General features: G+C 40.2%; 1 protein-coding gene across 2 annotated transcripts; it reads right to left on the bottom strand.

Moving 5' to 3' along the window:
• Positions 1-18,243: 18,243 nt before the first annotated feature.
• Positions 18,244-22,874, bottom strand: COPRS (coordinator of PRMT5 and differentiation stimulator). Of its 2 annotated transcripts, none has more exons than XM_071763897.1 (4): positions 22,710-22,874; positions 21,852-21,939; positions 20,988-21,245; positions 18,244-18,924 (listed from the first exon to the last, which is right to left on the bottom strand). In XM_071763897.1, exons 2-4 carry the CDS (start codon positions 21,934-21,936, stop codon positions 18,755-18,757), a joined length of 513 nt encoding a protein of 170 aa, XP_071619998.1. In that variant the 5' UTR covers positions 21,937-21,939; positions 22,710-22,874; the 3' UTR covers positions 18,244-18,754. The 2 variants fall into 2 exon arrangements, with proteins under 2 accessions (XP_071619998.1, XP_071619997.1); XM_071763896.1 differs by having other exon boundaries at positions 22,730-22,857.
• Positions 22,875-23,725: the final 851 nt, after the last annotated feature.

Here is a 23,725-nt window from a genome sequence, read left to right as displayed (position 1 = left end):
TGAAAGTGATGTCCCTTCTAAATGAACTGGAAAGAAAATGCACTTACCACCTTGACAGCAAATCACAAGGTAATTGTTTCTTCCCACAGACATTACTGTAGCATAGACAAAAATTGGTCACCATTAAACAAAGTTTACTTAGTGGCATTTTTACTGTTCTGCTGATGGGCCAGTTAAGAAAACACTGAATAAATTATGAAACAATAGAAGGAAGATAGCTCTTTATAAGAAGTGTTCGATATAACAATTTTAAAAGGCTATAACACAAGTTTATTGAATTTGGCAGGGCTTATAAATCCAAACTCCCATTACTGTGCTGCAGCTTAAAAAGAAGTATTATTCGATTTATCACTGGAAATTTCAAGTTTAAGTGGTCCCAGTGCAAAAAAAATAGCTTACTCACGTGCCCAAACCTTTCCATGTCTGCATCACAGGCCAAACACCTGGCTAAATGCAGCACTGCACATACTGCAGCCTGTCCTGTGTATGCAGGCATGCATGAGATATTGATTTTTCTACAACCTGCTGATGAAATATTTACCTCATTTGAGATCTCACTGGCAGTGTTGTTTTGTTTAGGGTTTGCAGGTTTTTTTAAGGATTTAGATCCTCTTGAAGAGCTTTGTAGGATGATCTGCAAAAGCTCAAAAGGAGTGCCAGAGCATTTCAGCCAGGCTGCCCATGAGTACAGCCAGTTGGTTTAATGGCAATTTAATTTTAAGTCCAAAACATGCTTTCCAGAGCTATGGACTCTAGACAAATGAAGTGCAGAACCATTTAAAAAGAGAGATGAGAATAGCCACAAAATAGAGACAAATCTGTTCCTCCAGACACACAAAGAGCTAAATTAGATGCCTAAAATCCATCATTTGTGTTTGTGTGAAAACACAGTGTCAACTACCAAGGTCCACACTGCTAGCAAAAGACCAGTGATGTGATGGCTCTTGGCCTGTCCTGGCTTCTGAACACCAGCCCTCATTTAAGAGCTTTCTTTCAATACAAGCAATAATATTTGGACAGCTCCAGCAGAGTAGGATTTACCACACTGAAAACCCAAGACAGACCAAGAGCTGCCTTCAGACCATGGGTCTGAGCCCTGCTCTGGGAGCTGCTGAAGTTGATCCAAGTCCCTCTGCTGACTTTAACTGGCAACAGACCAGGACCCTTTGGCCTTAACCCATGGGTTAATCCTTGGCACAAGCCTGAAGATAACTAATTTGCAGAGCAACTACACTTCTTACAAAGCAACATATCACAACAGCAGCCCAGTTTGCTTCACAGGGACTGGGGGACGTGCCATGCACCAAAAAGCACAATTCTCATTGTTTCCATGTTGGTGAAACTCCCAGAAACTTCAAAGCATATTCTGCTGGTTTAAGAAACACTGCCCATGCATATTTCATGTCCCATCCCTTTGTTATTACAGGTTCATATATTGCTCAGGATCAGTAAGCTCTGCTCTTTACATTCACTAGATAAGACCAAAGGAAGGACACTGGGTTTCTCACCTAAATGTAGTTTCTTTTTTGAACTCAGGTAGACAAGGATTGCAAGTTTTTAAATTTTATACCATAATTGCATCTGTTTTTATATAAAGAGGGAGATTTTGTTCTAAACTTTCATTTTTTTATTTCAAAACAAGAAGCACTGAACTCCTCCAATACATCTGAAAGTCCAGCTGTATTTTGATTTAAGGTAATTACATTAGCCCAGACACCAGATGTATGTTAACAAAATCTTTTTTTGAAATGTGCTCTAAATAACAGATTCTGAGACATCATCAGACTAAATGCAAACAGAACATGAGCCTTGATGCATTCTGTACACACACACACACACAAAAAAAAAAAAGGATTCCTAGAAGTTGCACTTTATGAGATATGTCACACACTACTGACGTCCTTGGCTGCTTTGCCAGAGTCAAGATTAATAGCTCATTTTAAAGCCTGAAAATGTTTAAGAACTGAAAGGCTAGTGCTGACAGCTGAGCTCCCTCATGTTTCATTGAGATCAATGCATTTGAAAGCATTTGGCATCTTACATGATGGGTGAGCTTTGCTCTAGCTACCAAATCTTGATTAGTCCAGAATAGAAGAACTTTGAACCCAGAGTTGGAAGAATGTAGAGGAAAATGTGAGCTGTCATGGAAGAGAAGTAAATCTCCTCCCTGCCAGCTGCAGTAAACATCTCTCTCTCTCCTTCCCCCATGATCTCAAGGAAAGAAAAAATTGATCTTAATGGACAAGACTGGACTACCTGGGAGTGTATTTCTGGCCAGCTTTGTACAACCTCCTGGGTATTTCAACAAACATCATAAACAAAACCAGGTGGGAAACTGGTTTTGCTTATTTTTATTTTACAACGAAGTTCAGACTGAAATTGAGTTTTTACAAAACTACAAGACCTTGAAGGTCCAGGAGAGAAACATATGTCAATCTGAAATCCACAATCCACAACACACTAAAAGCAACAGTATATTTATGTTATGTGCCCAGAATTAGCAATAAAGAAACTCTGTCAAGATGTAGAGGCAAAAATCCTAGTTTACACAGCTGCACTAATCCAAAACATTTTATAAAACTATGCAGTACCTGAAAATTTTGCATTGCAGCCTCCTATGAAAGGGAGTTTCACAGCAGTTTACAACAGGATGTAAGGGCCAGTTATAACTAAACTAAACTATAACTAAAATACAGAATATTTTAAAAATAGGCAGAAATAAGAAGCCTGGAGTTTAGCCTGAACAGAAGGATAACTTGCAACACAAGTTATTTAAAGGTGACAAGTCATTTGAAATTAATGTTTCATCCCACTGAGAAGATGAAGTACCCATTCGCATGGTGTTAAGAAGGGCTCAGATGGCAAACAGGAATGTCAGCTACCTGATCATCCTAAGTGCTCCTCAGAACCCTCTCTTCAGAGCATCTTCTAAGGTACTGAAATTAGGGGTCAAAAATACAGAAAGAAAACTTTCATCTCAGAGGTTAAGATCCACCTGTGGCCATACTTACATTTGAGAAGCACCCTCTCAGCTGGTCATGGCTGAGATTACCAGCTCTATGGTCATACAGGCCTCACTCTACACAAGGACAAGTCCAGGCTGTGATATGAACTCTTCCAACTGACCAACTCTATACCCAAAGGTCAGCAGCTCTACAACAAACATGCACCAACAGTTGAGTCAGGAGCATGCTCAAGCACAAGCAAAACTTTAGAAAGAACCACAGGAAGCTCTGCAGCCTCCTTGAGTTTTTTGCTTACTAATGGGTGAATCTGAATTCCAGAGCATGATGATGAGCCTTAACTGCAAGGCAGAGACATCAGTGTTTTTCCATTCTTCTTGACATGACAGTAAGTGCATGTCAAAGAGATGGCAACTCTTCCTTAATCAAAGTGGCTCATTTTCAGTAGCCAAAACCATTGATTAAGACTTAACTCTGATGAACCTGCTGTCAGACTCATAAGATTGAAAAAAGATTCACACCCTGCAGAAGTAAGCTAGAGAATGTAATTTAAAAGAAAAAAAAACAGTTTGCCAGCACAAGCTGATCTGTGTGCAGCTCCTCTGCCGTTTTTCATGCAGATTCAAAAAATGCAATTTAATGAGAAAAGGAAAAATTGCAACTTTGCAAGAGATGACGATTCAAAAGGCCAGATTCCTTTTTATATAAAACAGCCCCTTTCCATCAGTCAGCTGAGCAAAGAAGCTTAAAAATACATTAAATTTAAATTTACTTTAATATCCTGTTAGACTGCTGGGATGGTACAGTCTTCCATGTAATTCAGAATCAAATCACACTGCAAGTTACAGTGAGTTCTGAATATCCTATTTTATCAGCACATAGAAAAGCAACTCTCAAAACCAAATAGCTTTCCACCGAGTTCTTCACAAAGTGGTGTGGTAGTGCAGACCCCACCTACACAGCTGCACAAATTCACCCATGTCCTTTGTGTTATTTCATTTTCAGAAAGGAGGAGAAAGTGAAGAGACCAGGCAGAAAATGGACAGATTTCCACAGTCAAAAAAGACTAAAGCTGTTGATGGATTAAGGTAAGGTTGGGCTCTGCTGGGCTTTGGTGTGAGCACTCTGAAAGGAGACTAAAATAAAATTCAAGGAAATTATCTATGGTAAATATACTAAAAGTTGTAATGCCTTTCTGTCCTGCAGGAGGACCCATACAGGGGCTCTGTAACCCACACACAAACTATATTTTGCATCCCTTTAGAGATGTGGTCTGTGGGTCCATACAGTTCCCAGGGAGTACTGTGATAATTTTCAGCAATGAAGAATAGCCAGTTATATCCTGCCAAGTGAGAATTCAAGGTGCTTGTTTAGATCGTAACTTGAAAAAGAAGACATTTTTCAATTAAATGTGATAGTACCACAATGGCTTCTAACAATTTATGCCAATTGATGTTATTCAGCTGAAGACAATAACTCACTGTCACCAAAACAGTGGTAGAGTCATCAAGATTTAGTGCTTTGACTGGGAAGTCTCTTACAGACACTGCAAGGGTGACCAGACAAGCCAAGACTCACATGCACCACCCCAGCTGTGTAATTAAGGCCTCAGCTTCTGAGTCTTCACCAAATCTGTCCTCAAAGTTCTGGCAGCAGGTTATCTCATACCAGAGATACTAGAAGTGAATTATCTTCAAAAAATAAATCATTATTGAGCTGGGGTGTGTCATTATGCAATTCGAGAGCACTTTATGTACCTGGCAGCCAGGGACATCTTGGAATGAGATGAAAGCTTTGTTTGCCAGTGCACAATTCCAAACAACCACCACTCATTAAACTGAGCTTCTTTCTGCCATCTCCTTATGGGATGAGTAATTTCTAGTTTTCTTTACATGACACAAAGTTCTAAAAGTGAAATTACCTCTCCTGTTGTCCTTGCTGTGGAGGCACAGCAATGGTTTATGCTAAGTAGTCATTTGACAAGTTGCCCAAAGGTTTAAAACCACAGATACTGTATATGCAAACTGGAAAGATGTATCCTTGCATCTTCAGTCCCACACATCCGAAGGGGCAGTGCCACATTGTTAAGGAGATCAGCCTAATCCTGGGATTTTCCACACGGATTGGTGTACTCAGACTGCTCTTCACAACCTCCCCCACAGGCACGATACAGTAACTACTCAAACACACGTAACTATTTCCTGCAGCCAAGTTAGCTATTTCTCTGATCATCTGATGCAGAACAGAACAGCTCAGGAGTTTATCCCTACAGAGTAAACCACAGCTGATGCAGATTCTCTCTAACACACTTTCCCTCTTCTCTCCCTGCTTCACCCTCTATTAGTGAAGAAAAGAGGGTTTAAAGTTAAGGTTTGTTTTAGTCAGAGTTAGAGGGGAAAGACACAACTGTGCTGGGATGAATAACTGGAAATTAAGCTCTGTTATCCCCAAGTGTCACTGAGAAAGTTATTCCTCTCTCTGTCCTTAGGTGTCCATCTGTAGAACAGAATCAGACCTCTTTCCCACCCTTGTCTTCACCATCAACTTTTTTTACATGAGCTAAAAAAACCCAAACAACCACAAAATAACAACAAAAACAAAACAAACCCACAAAAAACCAAACAAAAAGGAAAACAAACAAAAAAACAAGCAAAAAAGAAAACAAGCAAAAAAGAAAACAAGCAAAAAAGAAAACAAGCAAAAAAGAAAACAAGCAAAAAAGAAAACAAGCAAAAAAGAAAACAAGCAAAAAAGAAAACAAGCAAAAAAGAAAACAAGCAAAAAAGAAAACAAGCAAAAAAAGAAAACAAGCAAAAAAGAAAACAGAAAATAAAACAAAAAAGAAAACAAATTTAAAAAAAAAAAAAAGGGAACAAAAAAAACCAACAAAAAAGAAACAATTAAACCTTTCCCCTTTCCTACTTTTTCCATTTCTGGCCCTTTTGACATTGCTAGAGGAAGCATGCATATTCCAGTTCTCAGAAATTAGGATTTTCTTTTTAAAAACAGACAACACCTTTTGCAGAAGGCACTCTTTTTCACCCCCAAAAAGATCATGATTGAAACAAAATATAACAATATTTCCCCAAGAGATTTTTTTTAACCAGCATTACTTCTGTGCATTTAAGCTGATGCTTGGGAACAAAAAAATAGCTCTGCACCTTACATAAAAATTACGGCTTTTTTAACACAGAGGATAACAGTCCACTACTTTTCTGGTCAATTTTATTTCTTTTTTCTCCCTGAGCCCTTCCAGTACCCTGGGTTCTTTTGCTTGTTGTGTCCATGTCCTGCACTCTGTTTCATATCTAAAATAAACCCTAGGCACAATGACAGCACAATGAAGTCTTGATCAAGCACTCTGAGCTCTACTGTAAATACATCAGATAGGATGAGATCTTCCCATTTGCCCTCTCATAAGCTCTGGATCAAGTCCAGGACAAAGAGAAGTTTATTAATGCACACACATTCCTACTGGCCTTTGAGCTCTTTGGCAAAAATTGTTTTAAAAAGGCCCCTGTAGAGACTCAATGAGCAGTATTCAAATATTTACATCAAGCAACAGAGTTAATTACACTTCGAGACATTAGTAAGGTTGACTTTGCTGCAACCTCAGCAACATAACCAGCAACATAAACCATGTTCTGCAGTCTGAGGCAGGCAGCTTTCCATCTGGGTTTCAGCTAAGGCAGGAATGTTTCTGTCTACAATAGAACTTCACTAATCAGCACTTCACTAATCCACACATTTTATTAACTTCGCCAAAAAACTCATAGCCTCTCCCCACCCCTCAGCAAAGATTTAATAGCAGAGACCTCAAGCAAGGTTTTTCATTACCAAAACACATTTTTTAGGCAAACGTTATGTGCGCTTGAGTCAGATATTGCAAAGCAGGTTGATAAATAATTTGAGCAAAATTAGAATTATCAAAGAAAGAGCCAATTCATATGCATATCTGGAGATGAAAACACAAGGCAACTTAAGTTAAATCTACAAAAGAACATTTTCTCAAAAAACATTTAATCCTTATTATCTTTTAGTATTTGGCCATTTGGGAGAAAAATAACACGCTCAAATGAAATTTACTTCCTCTGAAGTTAAATACTACATTTGCCCACTTACTGGCTCACATACTCAGTAACTTTCAAAGAAGTCTCCCTCCAGCCACTTTTGACACTTCATTCTTCCTTTCACAGAGCAGTCTGCATCCTTTAAATGTAAGCCAACAGAAACAGCAAAGCCAACAAAAACATTTAAGACACATTGGGATGACATTTAAAACATGCTCTGTCCATTCCTCTGTCTTTAGCAACAGTTTGTACCTTGCTACCCTCACCATTTGCACTTGAAATTTGCAGCTATGGTAGCTTCATTTTTCCACCCTAACAGATATTAGCCACATGCCAGTCTTAAAAATGAAACTGAGAGCACACCATTAATTATGATACTTCCAAGGGCATTTTCAAGCAGTGAGAAGATACCCAAATATACTAACTTGCTGATCAATTCTGCTTCCTATTGATACAGAATACAAATAATACAATATATAAATTACACACAGGGATCTACAGGGAAATTCCTATACACAAAACCAGTACATTGGATGGCACTGATATAAATTAATTGCTATATTTTTGTATGAAATATTTAGCAACATATAGAAAAGACTGCCATTTAAATTCTGCAAATGCTACTTCATTATAGCTATTGTTTTCTGACTTTTTAGTTGCAATTTCCATTATTAAGACTCAAGCAATTAATTTTAGAAGTTTGAATAAGTACATGCAAAGAGCACAGTTTCCATTATTTTCTTCATTCCAGAAAACTTATAAAAGCTACCTTCATCTGTAAGGGACAGACAGAAAAAAAAAAAAAAAAAATTTAAGAAGTTCTTATCTTGTGTTGTATTTGGAAGTGGAGAAAGTCATTGTTTTATTTCATATAATTTAAAGGGGGTACTTCACAGAGATGTGAAGGTGTACGTTCAGGGAAATAACTAGTGAACATCTGTTTTCCAGCACACAGGCATTCACCAGCATTTACACCTTTGCATGGAGTCTTATCAAAATGGCCAAGTACTGAATGAACACCAAGACAACAGGCAGAACGAAAGAATAGGCAAAAAGCAGCTTATTCTGTCACATAAACACATCAGTGGATTAGAGCCTTGATTTGTCCAAAATACAGCTGGACACCCTTTTCAAAATTCACCTGTTGATTCTGCTCCACAAGCAACGTTTTGACTGCCCTGGCAGTCACTCCCAGGAGCTCCAAGCACCTGAGCCCACAGGGATTCTGCTGATCCTACTCAGCCAATGATGAGATTCACATCTTACTAAACTCAATTCTTCCCAGCTTCCCTGGTGTGTACCACAGTGCAAGCATTCTCTCTGGAGTATCATATCACAGTTCCAGGCAAAGATATGATACAGGCCTCATACATTCTCCTTGACAGCCAAGGAAAAACAGAAGGGAAGCCTCAGCAAACAGATGGAGTACACAGAGAAGAGGAGGAAGCTGTGGTCTCACATGTTCAATCCAAAAACTACAAACATCCCTGCTTCATGTGACATCCTCTGAACAGCCACAGCCCAGAAGAGCACAGAACCTGAGTGCTTTTACAGAAGGTCATTTAGAGAGCACATCTTTCAATAGCACCTGGTGGTCAAAGAGTAGACGCTGGTAGATACAGCCACAGAATGGGCCATCGATTTGACCACCCCAGTTTGGCTCTGGGCTCTTCAAAATCCTATTTCCTCCACTTAGCAAAGTTCAGATGGATACAGATGCATCAAAAGCAAGGTTCCTGCAGAGCTCTCAGCCCTGGCAGCATTCCTAGTTGGAGATGCATTGTGCTGGATCTACGGTGAGTAGTGCCACAAGTCTCAGGAATATAACAGTTTACATCTGTTAATGATCTAACTCAGTTTATTACACAGACTTTGACATTTTAAATTAAATTATACTCTTAAAGTTAAGTACCATACAAGAAACCCTGATTAACCATAACCTTAAGTGATACCAATAAAAGTAACCCTCGTGCCAAGCAATAACACTGTCCTTTGACTGCTTGTTCACTATTGTAATTTATTCTCCAAGTCAGGATTTCTCTTCAGCCCTTACAATTAGCTCAGTAGGTCAAAATTGGAAAAAAACCACATTGCATTTGGAGAGCTGAATGCTGCTTCTGTCCTTGAGAGTTGAAACATGTTGAAGTATTCAGACTTTCTAATCCATTATTTCCCTTTTCCCCTACTCAAACAACACTGGAAAGACAGGTTCTGTGCATCACTCTAATGGCAAGATCCATACACCCACTTGCATGTCATTCTCAGCTTCCCACTGATGTTTACAGGAGGATATTTTGATTTACTGAAATAGATGCCCTGCAAAACACCCACCTCACAAGAAGAGGCATGATACCACAGCAGGCTTCAACTTTTCACATCTTTTATCAGTTGCTACCAAAGCCTGTGTTTTCTTAGTTTTGGAAAACTACTCTGCTCATTGCCTTTTCATTTGACCTGTGTTTAATAACAACATATATTTGGCATTCTATAGCACACACTGCCCACGAGTAAAAATCAGGTCATAACTCTTCCGGATGAGATGGAGATTTTGTCATTATTCCAGTGAAGGAATTCCAAAGAAATGAAAAGATATGTCCCCCCCACAGAAAGCTGTATGCCTTAACGAGGAACTGAACAGGGAAGTACTCATTCTCCTGCTTTAAACTTAATCCCAAGTATCCCTTTTAAGCAGGCAAACACCCTCCCCTCACAGCCAGAGGAGGAACAGAGGTGGGTTGAGAACAATCCCCAAGCTTTGAAGCAGCCCATGGAACTGGAAACAAAGTAAGAAATCCCTTCTTGCCCCCAAAGGGCTCCCGAGTTCAGGTCACCTGGTCTCCCCTGACATGAGGGCTCCTCTCCTCTTCCTCCTTGCTGGGTAAAGCTCCCCTTTGCATTCTGGCACCTGCACAAACACACCTCACTAGCTAAGCTCTGCATTTCCTAAGAAGAACAGAAACTTTCAACAGACCAGTCTGAGATCAGTGAACAAGGGAATTCTTCTATGCTCTGCTGAAACCATGGGGGTGATAAAATTTAACCTTAGATGAGCATGAGGGATGGAAGACATCTCTCTCAAGGCAACCTGCTTTGCAGCCAACAGGAGAAACATATCCTGCACTGCCATACACCTGGAAATCTATCTCTGGCATGACTATTTCCATCAACTTCAGTAAGCCAGAGAGACTTCCCCTACCAAAAAGGCATTTAGCAGCCTGGTATAGATTATATTAAGGAGAAGATTAAAACAAAAATGTATCTACAGATAATCTCTTCTTTGAAACAGTCAGCCAATGCATCTGAGAAACTTGCAAGCTGAATTTTCTGAAAAGCAACTAAAACCACCTCTCCTGCTGGAGGTATTACACTCCATTTGTTCTCACTACTCCAGATTATACGTTAAGATTTCAGCTGAATGTAGGCAGAGGCAGGAAGCCAACACCATATTCTGTGTGCCACCAAACATGCTGTAAGCACTCAAACACCAGCCTGTAAACAGGCACAGGACTGATGTAAACATTCGTACACACACAAATTCAGTTTATAAACAGAGGCAGACCACACCTCAATCTCCCACTCTGCACAGAGATCCAACTCCTACACCCCTAGGAATTTCTAGATATGTTCAAACTTGAAGTCAATTCTGGGCGTGCTTTGACCCCTGAATTTTTGAGCCCAAGACAGATCTGAACTTGCATGGAAAGGTTGTGCAGATATCTCCTCAATCTCCAAATCAGAACCTTATATTTGAAGAACTAATTTATCAATAGGAGACAGTAAAAGAATTGTGGCACTTAATGTAAACATAAATTAATAGTCTTTGGAACAAAATCGTTTGTGATTTGTTATTTTTATAAAGGAACTTAATAACAACAAAAATCAGGAGAGACCTAGCATAGTTAATAAAATCAGTCTGAGGAGACGTTATGAAATTCATTAGGTCTTTGTCTCCACCTACTGTATGGAGGAATAACACTTGTAACTCCCTGAAGGATACAGAGAAAGATACTGAACACCCTTCTCATTATAAAACCCCAACATTAATCCATACAGAACACAGTACTTCAACCTTTACCAACTGTTAAAACAGATGCTGATAAAAATCGAACACTGAGAGACAATCAAAATGGCTTCTTTCACTTAGAACAGATCACTAGCCAGTAATTATTGCAAAATGGCAACTGGTATGGTTTTATGGTACTCTTCACTTATAATAAGAAGGTTCTGAAATACAAAAAACCTGTTGAAAACAACTTGCATAAGCATAAGAGGTGATTTGGAAACTTCCTGAGCAGGAATGAAAACTAAAAGCCTCCTTAATATTTACTTCTATTTTTGTTTTAATGACCAATAATTATATTTTTAAAAAAAAGCCTGCAGGATTGCGGGTCTAAACCTGCATAGGCCTTGGACACTCTCAAGTGTAAAGGAATTAAAGAAAAAACTCTTAATTAAAACTGTCAATCAGTCAAAATCTTAAAGAGATTACAGAGAAGTCTGATCTATGATTGCTCTATACTTTGTACTTCCTAATTTTGCAAAACCAAATTCAAGTTATGCTTTTTTTTCTAAAGACAGCCCTTTCCTATTAATTCAGTGCATAAGGCTCTGTACCTAAGGATACCAAAGACTTAAAAGAAACATCTTCTGTTCATCACATCTTCACTTCCTCATCACACACACACACAAGACCCACAGCAGTATTTTTTAGAGCTTTACCCAGGTCCAGTGGGTCATTGTGTGTCAGATTTGTACAGAATTGAAGAGTATGACTTAATGAGATTTTATTCAAAGATGTTGTGAAATAAAAGCAGAGGTTTTGGAAACAACTTACTTCCAGCTTTTCCAATTCCTCATGGCAACAAGTTCTGCCAGCTAATTCACGCAAATTAAAAGCACTTTTAAAAGTTCTACTTCATCCTCCTGAAATAATGGGAAAAAAGGGATTCTTCTTTGAAGTGACATGCATTGCAGTCTTAGAATAAGGGAAATCTCGGTAACTATAGCAACATTGTAATTATCATTATAAATCTTAACAGATATCTAACTTGGCAAATCACAGACTTGCATTTAAGTAATTTTTATCCAGTGGACTAGGCTTTTCATTACATGAAGCTATTCACATTTATTAGCAGCAATCTTTGAAGCAATTTACACCATAGCTACCTTCCAAATACAAACCAAAAACTTTTAACAGTGGTAAAAAATAGCACATTTTTTCCAGATAATATCAATAAGAGGGAGACCTTCTGTAAGATCAGACAATTGCTACAGTTTCAGTTTTGTGATAGTAAACATTCAACAAAAAGAAAAAGAGGAAGTATGTAGAAAAAAAATTTCACCAAATAAGATCTGTACAGTTAATGTGTTCATGAAAAAAGAAATCAGGCAAATCATTCCTACAGCATCTGACAGAAAAGTACATTGGTATTCTTGTCATTGTACCAAAGCAACAAGAAGATGGTGAAAACTGCTGAGCTATAGAAACAGCCCTAAATGTCATCCTAGATGTTATGATAGAATCAAGATAAAATAAATGCTAAATCCTCAATCAATCTTATTTTATTAAAGCTAAGTATCTGTCTAGCCACAAGTACCTATTCCTAGATTGCAGTCCCCATGAAGAGGTGCAATGACATCACTCCACTAGAAATTTGGAATAGCCAAGCAAAAAGAAACTTCTTTGTTATTATTAGAACATGGAGGATATCTGATAAGACATGGAGAAAACAGCTGTTGCCTGCATCATTTAAATAGCATTGAACAGTCAAACAGCAATCAAAACCTGCATGGTTTACTCATGGGAAGAAGTGCTAAAAATAAATACCCCTCTCACACCAGTGTCATGTTTAAGGTAACTTAGTTACTACAGCAGAAAAGAATACAAGGCACTGTAGAGAAAGTAAAGCTCTCAGCTCGATTAGGCGAGGCTTCAATTAGTCAAAGAGGAAATAATCAAGCCAAACCTGAAGCATGCTCCCGTTGTAAAAATGAGCAGTTACCACACACTGTCTCTCAGGGTTCTCATATATCTACCTCACTTCAACCTCCTCCCACACTCACTGTTGATACAATCCTCAAATTCCTACACAAGGTGGGAGCTGCCATAATAGTCAGAGAACATATTTCATCTTTTCTTTAGCTAGCATCCATTGCTGGGTCTTACTACTACAGGTACAAACTGAATTTAAACCCAGACAGGAGCAGCCACTAGGCTAAAAAAAAACCAAAAAAACAAACAAAAAAAAAAACCAATACTTCCAAATAGGAACATTCAAGCAAAAAGGGAAGCACAAACCATAGGTAAGCCCTGAAACCAGTAAAAACCTATTGCCATGCCTTGAGGACTGAACTGTGGTCAAAGTTAGAATTAAAACTTCAACAGTATCCAAGGTGAACTCAATGAGAACAACTAAGCCAAACTTGAAAGAATGTGTAGCAAAAGAGGTTGTTTCCAAGTACCTGCAGTCTCAATTATGTAACAGTTAAGTTCATTAGCAGGACACTCAATTTAGCCCTTTTGTTTACAAGCACTCAGGCTCACAAAGGCTGGGTGTTATCAATTTCCTCAGTCCTAAGATACCGAAAAGCCACACTGCTACTAGCTGGCAAAATGCCCACACCTACCCCCTTTGCAGATGGAACACGATTAAAACTAAATGTCAGTAAGGTGTAAGTGACCAAGATGTGGCTGCTTTAAGAGTGGATACATCCTTGAATCGGTCACACATTGTGCAGAGGTGTTTGGAAACAACTTGAGCAGCCCATGTTCCTCTCACTGCCAGTGGTAGGTGCTGGTTTTAGCCTGTCATCCCTTTGCACACCAGAAACCTGCTGCTGTTATGGGACAGATAATGAAACACCTCATTCTTTTCTCTGAGAATTTACCTCTGTATGTAATTAAAAGCCCCATCATTAAAATCAGCGTTCAAAACTTCAGGCAGAAACCAGAGACACATAGTATTCCTGTAGGGCTACAGCACACTTGACAGACCACACAAGAAAGCTTGTCCTTAAACCAAATCCCAGATCTGTCTGAAGAACACTTTGCCAGTTCTCTCCAGAAGACCAAATGAAATCTAATCCACCTACTAACACCAGAGCAGGTAATACAACTAAATGTAGTTCTTATCTAGTAGACAGGCAGGCTCTGCCTGAGAAACATTTATCTAAGTGGCTTTATCTAAAATGTCTGAATGTCTGACCAACCTCACTGAAAAGTCCAGGCTTCTGGCAGCCCACAAGCTGCAGACATAGAGGCCAAATCAAACAAATGAAATATGAATGATGCAGAAGAGCTAGAATTAAACAAAACATAAGGTGTAGCAGCTGTCTTAGTTTTTCCTATACTCTTTTCCCTAGGGGAGTTTTAAGAGACATTCTGAACTGCAATGCAATATCAGATTATTTTTTTTTTTTAGTATCAGGCCCTGTATATTTTAGTAAAACACATTAAATACAGCAATTGAAACCAAGCAGAAGAGTCTTACAGGGCCGCACAGCACAAAATCTAGATATTCCTTGGTATCCCCCTCTACAGATATTTTATTTTCACAAAAGATACTATTTTGGAGCAGACACTGTTCCCAAATTTTCCAGTATTGTCCACTTAAGGGTGTATCAAATCCAGACCAAACATGCAACACACTTGTAACCTGAGTTACCTCCTGAGTGCCCTTTTGGAGCCACTCAGTTCAGCCCACAACTCCTAGCTGGGAAATCATACTACGAGCAGCTGGTACTCTGAGGACAAAAAACTCCACCACGATTTTATCTGCTAATACTCGAGCCTCTGATGCCTATGGTTGCAATACAGAACCACAGAGGGTAAATATCACAAGTTCCTTCCCTGTGCCTACAAAGACTCATCCACTAGCTTCACAAAATGACCTTTGTAACAACGGGATTTGCACTGCTGTCTCTGGAAGCAGCAGATGGTCTGGGTGAGCTGCTGCCCTCAGCATTTTTGCTTTGGTCTATGAAATTATTCACATAGTAGTCCCCTCAACAGTGAAGGCATTTTTTCAGCTTAAGAGCCAAAGCACACTACTTAAAAGATGAGACAAAACAAGTCAATGTGTGTCTTCAAAAGACATTAAAGTGGGCTGAATTTTTTAAGCAAGGAACCACTACCTCAATCTGATATATGAATTAAATGCTGTACCTTACCAACAGGAAATATGAACACATTTCCTTCAATTATTTCCTCTTGCAAATCGTTCCCTGTAAGTCTCAACAGAAACAACACACGGACCCAAAACAAGTTTTCATTGCTTTGCTGGGCTGTTCAAAGAAAATGCAAAACTCTATTTTCATTTGTTTTGTTTTTAACATCTCATTATTTAGACAAGATTCCTAGCACAGATAACTTGTACTACTTTATGAACAGGCTGGTATCATCTCCACCTGTCAAAAGGAGAAATGAGAAGGAAAGAAAGGCATCTTCAGAGTTGTACCCAGGTCTCCTTTGAAGTTACCATATTATGCCACACTGCTGAGCCTGTCCCACAATATAAACCCAGCAAGGATATTAAGCTGCAGTTGTCTAGGTAGAGAAGGTGAAAACTTGTCCAACATGTATGCACTTTTAACCAAGAAAGCTTTGACACTTGTGAAAAATTTTCAAACTGAGTCAGGTACTTACAATGCATTTCTTGGATGCACAAAATGTTTATTATCTTGGTCCTTCAATGGGACTCTTTTCCCTCCAATAATTTGAGAAGGTTGAAGGGCTGATGCTCTTGGCTTGAATGGTTGGTCACACCTTACCTTATGTTGCTTTCAATTGCAGTGTATTCTTGCCTAGAATGACACACTCATGGCAACACAGAACAGGCTCAGGGCAAGATTCACAATGGAATTTGAAATTTTCCCTCATGCAGAAAGATTAGAATCCATGAGCTTGGTTTCAAATCCTTCCAGGGAGACACTTCCTGAGAAGTCTACATCTGGTTTTCTAATCCCACTGAAGTCTGAGAGTGCTCAGATCAGGCTTTACATTAAGCCCCATCCATAACATTGAGAGCCAAGACCAATGAAATTACATTTGCCAACATATCCCTAGAGGGTGCAGAGCATCCCTACTGCAAAATCCTCACACCATTTTTTTCCAAACCTGATGGGAGTAGTGTCCCTTTTAACCTAGGGAAACCTAGCTTTCCTAAGGGAAACTGAAAACAAATCTTTTCAGTTTATGATCATTTAAAATACAAACAGCCCAGCAAGGCTGCCATTCCGGAAAATTTCTCTTCAAATGACAAGACAGCCCAGACAGGCAAGGCTGATTGCAATTAAAAGTACAGGCTGGAAAAACAAATTTGATTTATGGAGTGCACAGAAAATGGACTGAAGACTTCAGTGTTAATGGAATTTTGATACCATACAGGAAGAAAATCATCATGATCAATCACAACCAAAAGACTTTTCAGTTATATTTCAAAAGTAATCCTAAAGAGGGCAGATTTGCTTCTGCAGAATTCTGTGAGTTTCATTTCTATTAAATATGATGCGACGTCTCCCACAAGCACAGTAAAAGAAAAAAAATATATTAAGCCCAAAGCCAAGTGATGTTCTTTACTCAGCCTTGGGAGAAATTTTTCAGTCTAAGTACAACTTCAGAGTGAAATAAAAAATATGAGAAACTAATCAGTGACATGAATCAGTTCCCCTAGGGACCAACCAGGCTATGCAGAACACAGACCTAAATTGCTACCAACTTTAGAAACCCATCCCGAGGATCTGACACTTGCTGATGAAACCTAGTACCAAATAAAAACACGCTGAGCAGGGTGACAATTTTTTGCTGCCCTCTGCAGGGTTGCATCGGGCACTGTCATCTACCACTGATGACAGCCTCACAAAATAACCTGTGCTTTTCCAGAAGAACTTTTACAATTTACTGATGTGCTGTTATTTCAATAGCAATCTTTACCCAATTTATATCTATTCATATTCTATTTATAAATGCAAATCAACGATTTTACTCCAGCTGACGAGTCAGTTACAATTCTGCTCAGAGTTTCATTCCTATTTCCTCAGAGGACGAAGCCACTGTATCCCCACACCTGCTAAACTGGGCACAGTCAATTCTGATTTGTATCCCACAGAGTCAGAAGAATGTTTTAACTAACACCAGGCTCAAGGAGCTGCCCTTGCTCTCTGACACAGCAGTTCACAAAACAAAAACCCATGCCCAATGCCACAGAGAGCACAGCTGGACTTTTTTGCCATGCAGGGTAAGAAGAGTCAGACTGAGCTTTCTGCTGGAGGCATCCTGGAGGCATGCCAGGACTACTAATCCCTGGATCACTGCATCCTACAGAAACAGAAGAACAGGCCCACTTTTACTGCAGCCTCACTACTGGGCTCCCACTCTTCCCTTTGATTGCTAGGTACTAAGAGGTAACCAGAACAGTAAGGTACCAGGAGAAAACTCTTCCAAGTGCTTGTCCTCCTCTGCTCTCTTGGAAAAGATTAAGCTAATGTCACTGTGTCAGTCACTACTTCTTCCCAAAATAATACATTAATAATACATTTAATGTTAAACATTAAATTAATTTTTAACAAACTCTTCTGGTGCTAAATGTTAACTCCTCATCTGAGGATACAAAAAACATGGGTATTGTGCTCCAGTATCAGTGTCAAAACATAAAGCCATCAAAAAAATCTTGAGAGATAAACAATTGATGATATATGATCATTAGTTACAGATTTTTGTTACTGAAGTGACCAGCCATTCAATACACTTACATACTTCATTTAACAATGTTTCCTTTAACTCCAAAGCAAAGGAAAGAAGGATATGGTTCTAGTTCCAAGTATTCTCTTAGAGACCTAGGGAAGTATTTTGTGTTCCAATCTCCTCATTTGCCACAACACACAAAACAACAAAACAAACATATCTGCAGTAACAGGAACCTTAATGCACTACTGTTTGCAGGACATAGATTATATATTGCAAGACACTATAAAAGCATAGATATTTCCTTTGTTATAACACATCTGATGATGTATGTCAGCTGTGAGACTGGAGGATAACATACAAGAAGGTCTGAGGTGAAAAAATCTTTGTTGGGAGCCAGTCTTAAGCACCCAGCATTCCTATTGGATGCAGCAAGCTTTACTATGTCTACATATGTGTTTGCAAAATGTGTATTGCATTTGTAATTCCTTTATACTGAAATACATGAGAATAAAACCAAAACAACTCATTCTGTATTTTGCATGGCTGTTTTTGATAAACACAAGTGTTAGATATGGAATCATAAACAACAACACAGAAATACAACAGAGAAGTTGGAAGAAGGAAGTTTTAAAGACACCCTAACTGATTTGACAACAAGTGAAAAAGAAAGAAAACTACAAGTTACATAGAGACACAGAGATCATGTCAAAACTGGCAAAGCTTGGCAAACAAGCCGAAGTTTAAAATTAAATACTTCCTCTCAAGCAATTAGCAACAACATAGATCTATACAATACAAACAAAAAAGTCCAGAACTGTGTTGACTTCTTACAGCTAACACCTGACCTCTTGCTTCCAGAGGTCAAGTGGTCAATTTATAAACAGCTCAGAAGCAGTCTAAGCAAAACTTTGGAAATGGCAGAGGATTTCTAGCCTTATGCAGAACTCTGCAAGCAAACCAAAGGAGGTGACATGACTCAATCGGTGAAGAACAAAATCCAGCTCAGAAACCAAACTTAGTTCTGATCAGGGTCAACCTCATTCATCAGCATCATCAAACTGGCCAGCCTCAGTCACTCTAACTGGTGGGGTATAAGCAAGGGAAGCTGCATGGTGACAGCCTGGGTTGTAAAATGAATCCACTTGCCACGAGTATGAGGCCAGAAGATTATTTTCCTGAAAGCTTCCACAGTGGAAATCGTCAGCATCTAAAGAAGATCAAAGAACAGATTTAAACCATGGGAGATATTTAGAAAGCTAGTGGCATAGTGTAGCAGATTATTTTGCAAGTCTACAGCATCTTGCAGGTAAGTATTTCAATTTGATCTGCCAGGACTCATGAATTAGACCTACAAACAAAGTAAGGAAAGATAAATTTGGTGATGTCTTCATCTTCGGGACAGTTCTTGCCACAGAGACAAAACAGTTTTCCAAAAAGCTCAGTACTTGGATTCAGAACATCTGACACCAGGTCTTACAATGCACACAGTTCTTCTGTTTTCTCCAGCCATAAAAGGCTCCTAAAACATTACTTTTATTTCCCCTTCCTGCTGTCTCCATAACCACATCCCAACTAGAAGCTCTGCAAACCCTGTAAGAACTGGGTCACTAGACAAAATGGAAGGGTGGGGTCCTGTAAAAGCAAGTGCTGAACAACATTCCCACTAAGCTAGAATTAAGGTAATAATCCAGTTATTTAACCAATCTAGCACAAAAATAGGGCAAAGTCCTCAAAGAGAAGCAAAATATTTCTAGCTAGCAGACACTGAAAGGACTGAGCAAATGAAATGCCTGGAGTATGGGACAGCAGAGGACCAACACAGTACATCCATCCACATGTCAGAGTTCCTGTAGCACTGCCAAACAAGCCATCAAAGCAAGATTTTATAAAAATGCCATAAGACAGACCAAGCACTTTATTTGTAGGACTTAACAGCTCAAACACTTCTACTCAGTATTCTTCACAAGCTTATGAACCTCACAATCACAACTTCCTTCAATGAAGTTTGGGAGGATTTGAAGAGCATTATCTACAGGTAGGGATGAGGGAATTTAATGAAAAGAGAACTTGCGACAGTTGCAGTGACAAAAAAGAAAAGAAAACCTCAAAACATTCTATAAACCTGAGCAGATGAGAGATAAGAAGGAAAACCCTGGATGTCAGAGAGGGAGGGATCCAAAAAGGAAATAATCTTTTCCCCAGATTACCCCGTGTAAAAGAATCCCACTGCATTTCCATTTTTAAATCAGAATGGTTCTATAGCAAGGCTGCAAAAGCCATATCACTTCCTTCTGTTGTCAAACAATGGAACCCAAATACAATGGCCAATTATGGAATTTAAATAAACAGCAAATCGATATGTCCTAAGCAAAGAAAGGAGTGTTTGTAGTGAGGACAAAAGATGCACATTAATGAGAAGAAAATAGAAATAGTACTATTCTGCAACAACAAAGACACAGCAGGTCACCACCGCTGACTAAACTCCATCTATTTATTCTACCCTAACATACAGCCTGGCAAACAGGAGACTGAGACTCTCAGTTCACCACCACTCACTCTTAAAACAATTTACAAACTGGAGGATTAATACAACTCCAAAGATCTGCTTCTATACACTGCCACCTTTGTCCATGGGACTGAACACATGCACAATTACTTAACAGGATCAAGCTTCAAAAAGAAACAAAAAAACTCAAACAAAAAACCAAACCAGCAAACAAAAAAACCAACAAACTGATCAACCACAAACAAAAAATCCCTACCACACAAAAAAAACCCAACCCTACTGCAAAGCAACAAAAAAACATATTCAGGACAGACTGGGTGCTTGTACTTCTCTGTAAAGAACTCCATTCTCTAGGATTAATCTTCTTGAAGGAAAGAAGGAATTCTTTTTCATACACAAAAAAATTACATTCTAGCACTCCATATACCTTTCTCTTTGGCTTCAGAATAACAGAGGTATACTACTGAGTCCTCACTTCTCCAGAGAAACTCAGTACACAGACTTCCTCTCCTTACCATCCCATTCTCTAGGAATTCAAGTGCTGAAGCAAGAGTTCCATGTGAACTTCACAACACTGCCTTTAAACCCTGTATTTCACAACAGAATTATGAATTACAACTCCATGAGGTCAACGACAACAAAAAAATTGCTTCCAACCTGGAGTTATTTAAAAACATTACCAGGAAAAGCACCAACCTTGAATCACATACCTCAAACCACATACTATCCAAAAGTCAATGAAGCACAAGTAAATTTGTACTCACCGTAAGGATCACATTCAGAGTCCTCCAATTCTTTGTCCCAGTCCTCCACCTCATATGCTGACATGGCTTTTGGCTCTGGAGAAGTCACAGCCTCGGGCATCCCGGAGATTTCAGCAACCAAATCTTCAAGGTCAGGGTGTAAATTATCACACTGAACAGGAGAGGCACTGCATTCACCTTCATTGTGAGAGCTGTCAGAGAGTTCACTTTCTTCAGACTCACTATCAAGGACATCTGGAATATCCTTTAGCAGACATTCTAAAACCAACAGAAAGAGATAACACAGTTACTTAGGAATTAAACAGGAACAAAGAAATTCTTAGCTTGAAATAAATCACAGATACACAAATGCACTTTGTGACTACTAATCTAACTATAATATACACTATTTCGTGTATATGTTATATCACTAAACCACTGCTTCAGGTTTCAGATGCTTCGAATCATCAGACACATCATAACATTTGCCCAAGTCAGGATTTTCCATAGACTCGTGTTGGAAAATAACTCTTTAAATTAAGGGAACTAAACTCAGCAGTCTTGTTTCACCACATTCACTTGTTGGTATTTTTTTTTATATGTTGAAAAAGCACAGCTCTCGTTTAAAAACAAAACAAACAAAAAAGCCCTTTTTGGTTTTTGGCAGTATTAATTACTCTTCCATCTAGGCATACAAAAATTACATGGTAAAGTTCTTACACGGCAACAACTCAGTGCAGTAACTGAAGAGGCATTTCCTATGCACTGCCAAAAGTTCTAAGGATATTTCCTCAAGAAGTGTAAGTTTCATTACTCGCCATCTGCTTGCTTTCTTTTTTTTTTTTTTTTTTTTTTTTTTTTTTTGTCCTAATATTTTAGGCTTACCTTTTCTGAGCTTCCAGGTCATGGTTTTTCTCTCATTAGGAAGCTGTTCCTCCTCAAACCTTGCAGATTCAATGGTAGGAGCCATCACCTACGAAAGTTTTAAAGAATCCTCCAATAAGGCTCATGCGGCTTCCATTGCATTTGAGTATTTCTGAGCCCTTGAGAAGGAACTGTTTGCTCTCTTGATGAATCAGAGGTTTTAAACCAGTCAGGCTTTCACTTCAGAAAGCATATCTGCTGAGGAGGGATGGCTCATCCCACTGCTGCAACCAGTTCACCCTGGTAGCAGCCAACACAGAACTGCCAGTCTCCTCAGTTACAGCTGTAACCCCAAGCTCTGGGAAAGGGTCCCAAAACTGACACAAAATGCACCCAGCTAGGACAGAGCAGCAGACTGTAAAAGCTGCAGTGGTAAGGAAGCCACGGGAGCAACGAGTACAAGCGCCCAAGACTATGAACCAACCATCTTGTGAGGGCCGCCATGCCAAGGAGCCACGAGAGGGCCAGAGCCTCCCCGACTCCTGAGGGGCGGAAGATGGCAGACGCGCTGCTGAAGCGCAGAAGGTAACACCTCAACTGGTCTCACGGTCCCAAAGGGAGAAGAAGGGAAGGGTGAGGTATCCTCCCCACTTCCAACACAGACGAATTCGCTGAGGGACCAGCCCGGCTCCCAGGTACCGAGAGCCCGAAGCCCGGCACGCCTGAGGCCGGGCCTTCTGCCGAGAGGGGCCTGCCCGGGGTCGCGGCCGAAGAAGAAGGGCAGAGCGTCGCGTACTTCGGCAAACCCCGCATCGGCGAGCCCCGCCAGCCTCCAGAGACATGCGGGGGAAGCTAGCTTGCCCGACCCCCGTTCCCTACCCCGCAGGAGCCCGCCGCACCTGCCGAGGCGGCGGTGCCTCCAGCCGCGCCATGCCGCAGGGCGCTGAGGGAGGCTCCGGGCGCGCAGCCGCGGGGTCGCGCAAGGCGCTGCTGAGGGGACGCTGGTTGGGCCGCGCGCCCCGCCCGCCTTCCCGCCCTGCCGGAGCCGCCAGTCTCCTCAGCGCCTCAGCGGGCGCCTGCGCCCGAGGCAACAGCGGCCCCGGGCACCCTCGGGCGGGCGGTCTGTGAGGGAAGGCGCCTGATGCTGAGCCCACTGAACGTAATGGCTGTGCCTCGGCAACCTCTGACCGAGGAGCTGGGCGCTACACGGGTCGTTGGAGGGTCTGGGAATGAGGCGACGCGGGAAGCCCCTCAGCCGCAGGGCGAGCGGCGGCTGCTCCCGCCTCAGCCCCGCCAGACCGCAGCCCTCCGAGCCTCGCTGGCACCATCTACCTGCAGGCACTACCGTTATCTGTAATGCATTATTTATGCATTACGCATAACTTCTTCCCTTGCTACTGAAATTCTCGCCCAGAGAGAGAGAGGGGAAGGTCTGGAGTGTGGACAAAAATAAGCAATTAAAACTGGAGAAAAAAAGGCAAATAAAACGCTTTAGGAAAACACCTTTACATTAATAAAGTCAGAAATAAAGTATCAACGCCTCTCCCGGCTCTGTGGCATCTTAATCTTGCTCAAAGACAACAGTATCCTTCTCACAGTAGGAGCATGCTCAGAGAAGGCACCAAGAAGCGATTGTGTACAAAACATACACTTAAAATATTTTTTGTTGTGCAACTTTGTTTCCAGTCAAAAATTACTTTGCTTGAAGTAGTGTACACGGTTTTGCTTGGGTTATTTTTGCATTTATTTTTGCATATATTTTTATTTATAGTTATTTTAGCTCATGCATTGTGACTGCTACCTCTGAATGTTTAGGAAGGAGAGTTTGCTCTCAGAATAAAGAACACCCTTGAGAAACCTGTGCTTTCTCCTCTGTGTGTGCACTTAAACTTGAC

The sequence above is a fragment of the Heliangelus exortis genome, chromosome 20 (genome assembly GCF_036169615.1).
Source record: "Heliangelus exortis chromosome 20, bHelExo1.hap1, whole genome shotgun sequence".
Classification (NCBI taxonomy): domain Eukaryota; kingdom Metazoa; phylum Chordata; class Aves; order Apodiformes; family Trochilidae; genus Heliangelus; species Heliangelus exortis.
Note: the sequence above shows the minus strand (reverse complement) of the source record. Positions and strands in the feature narration are given on the sequence as shown.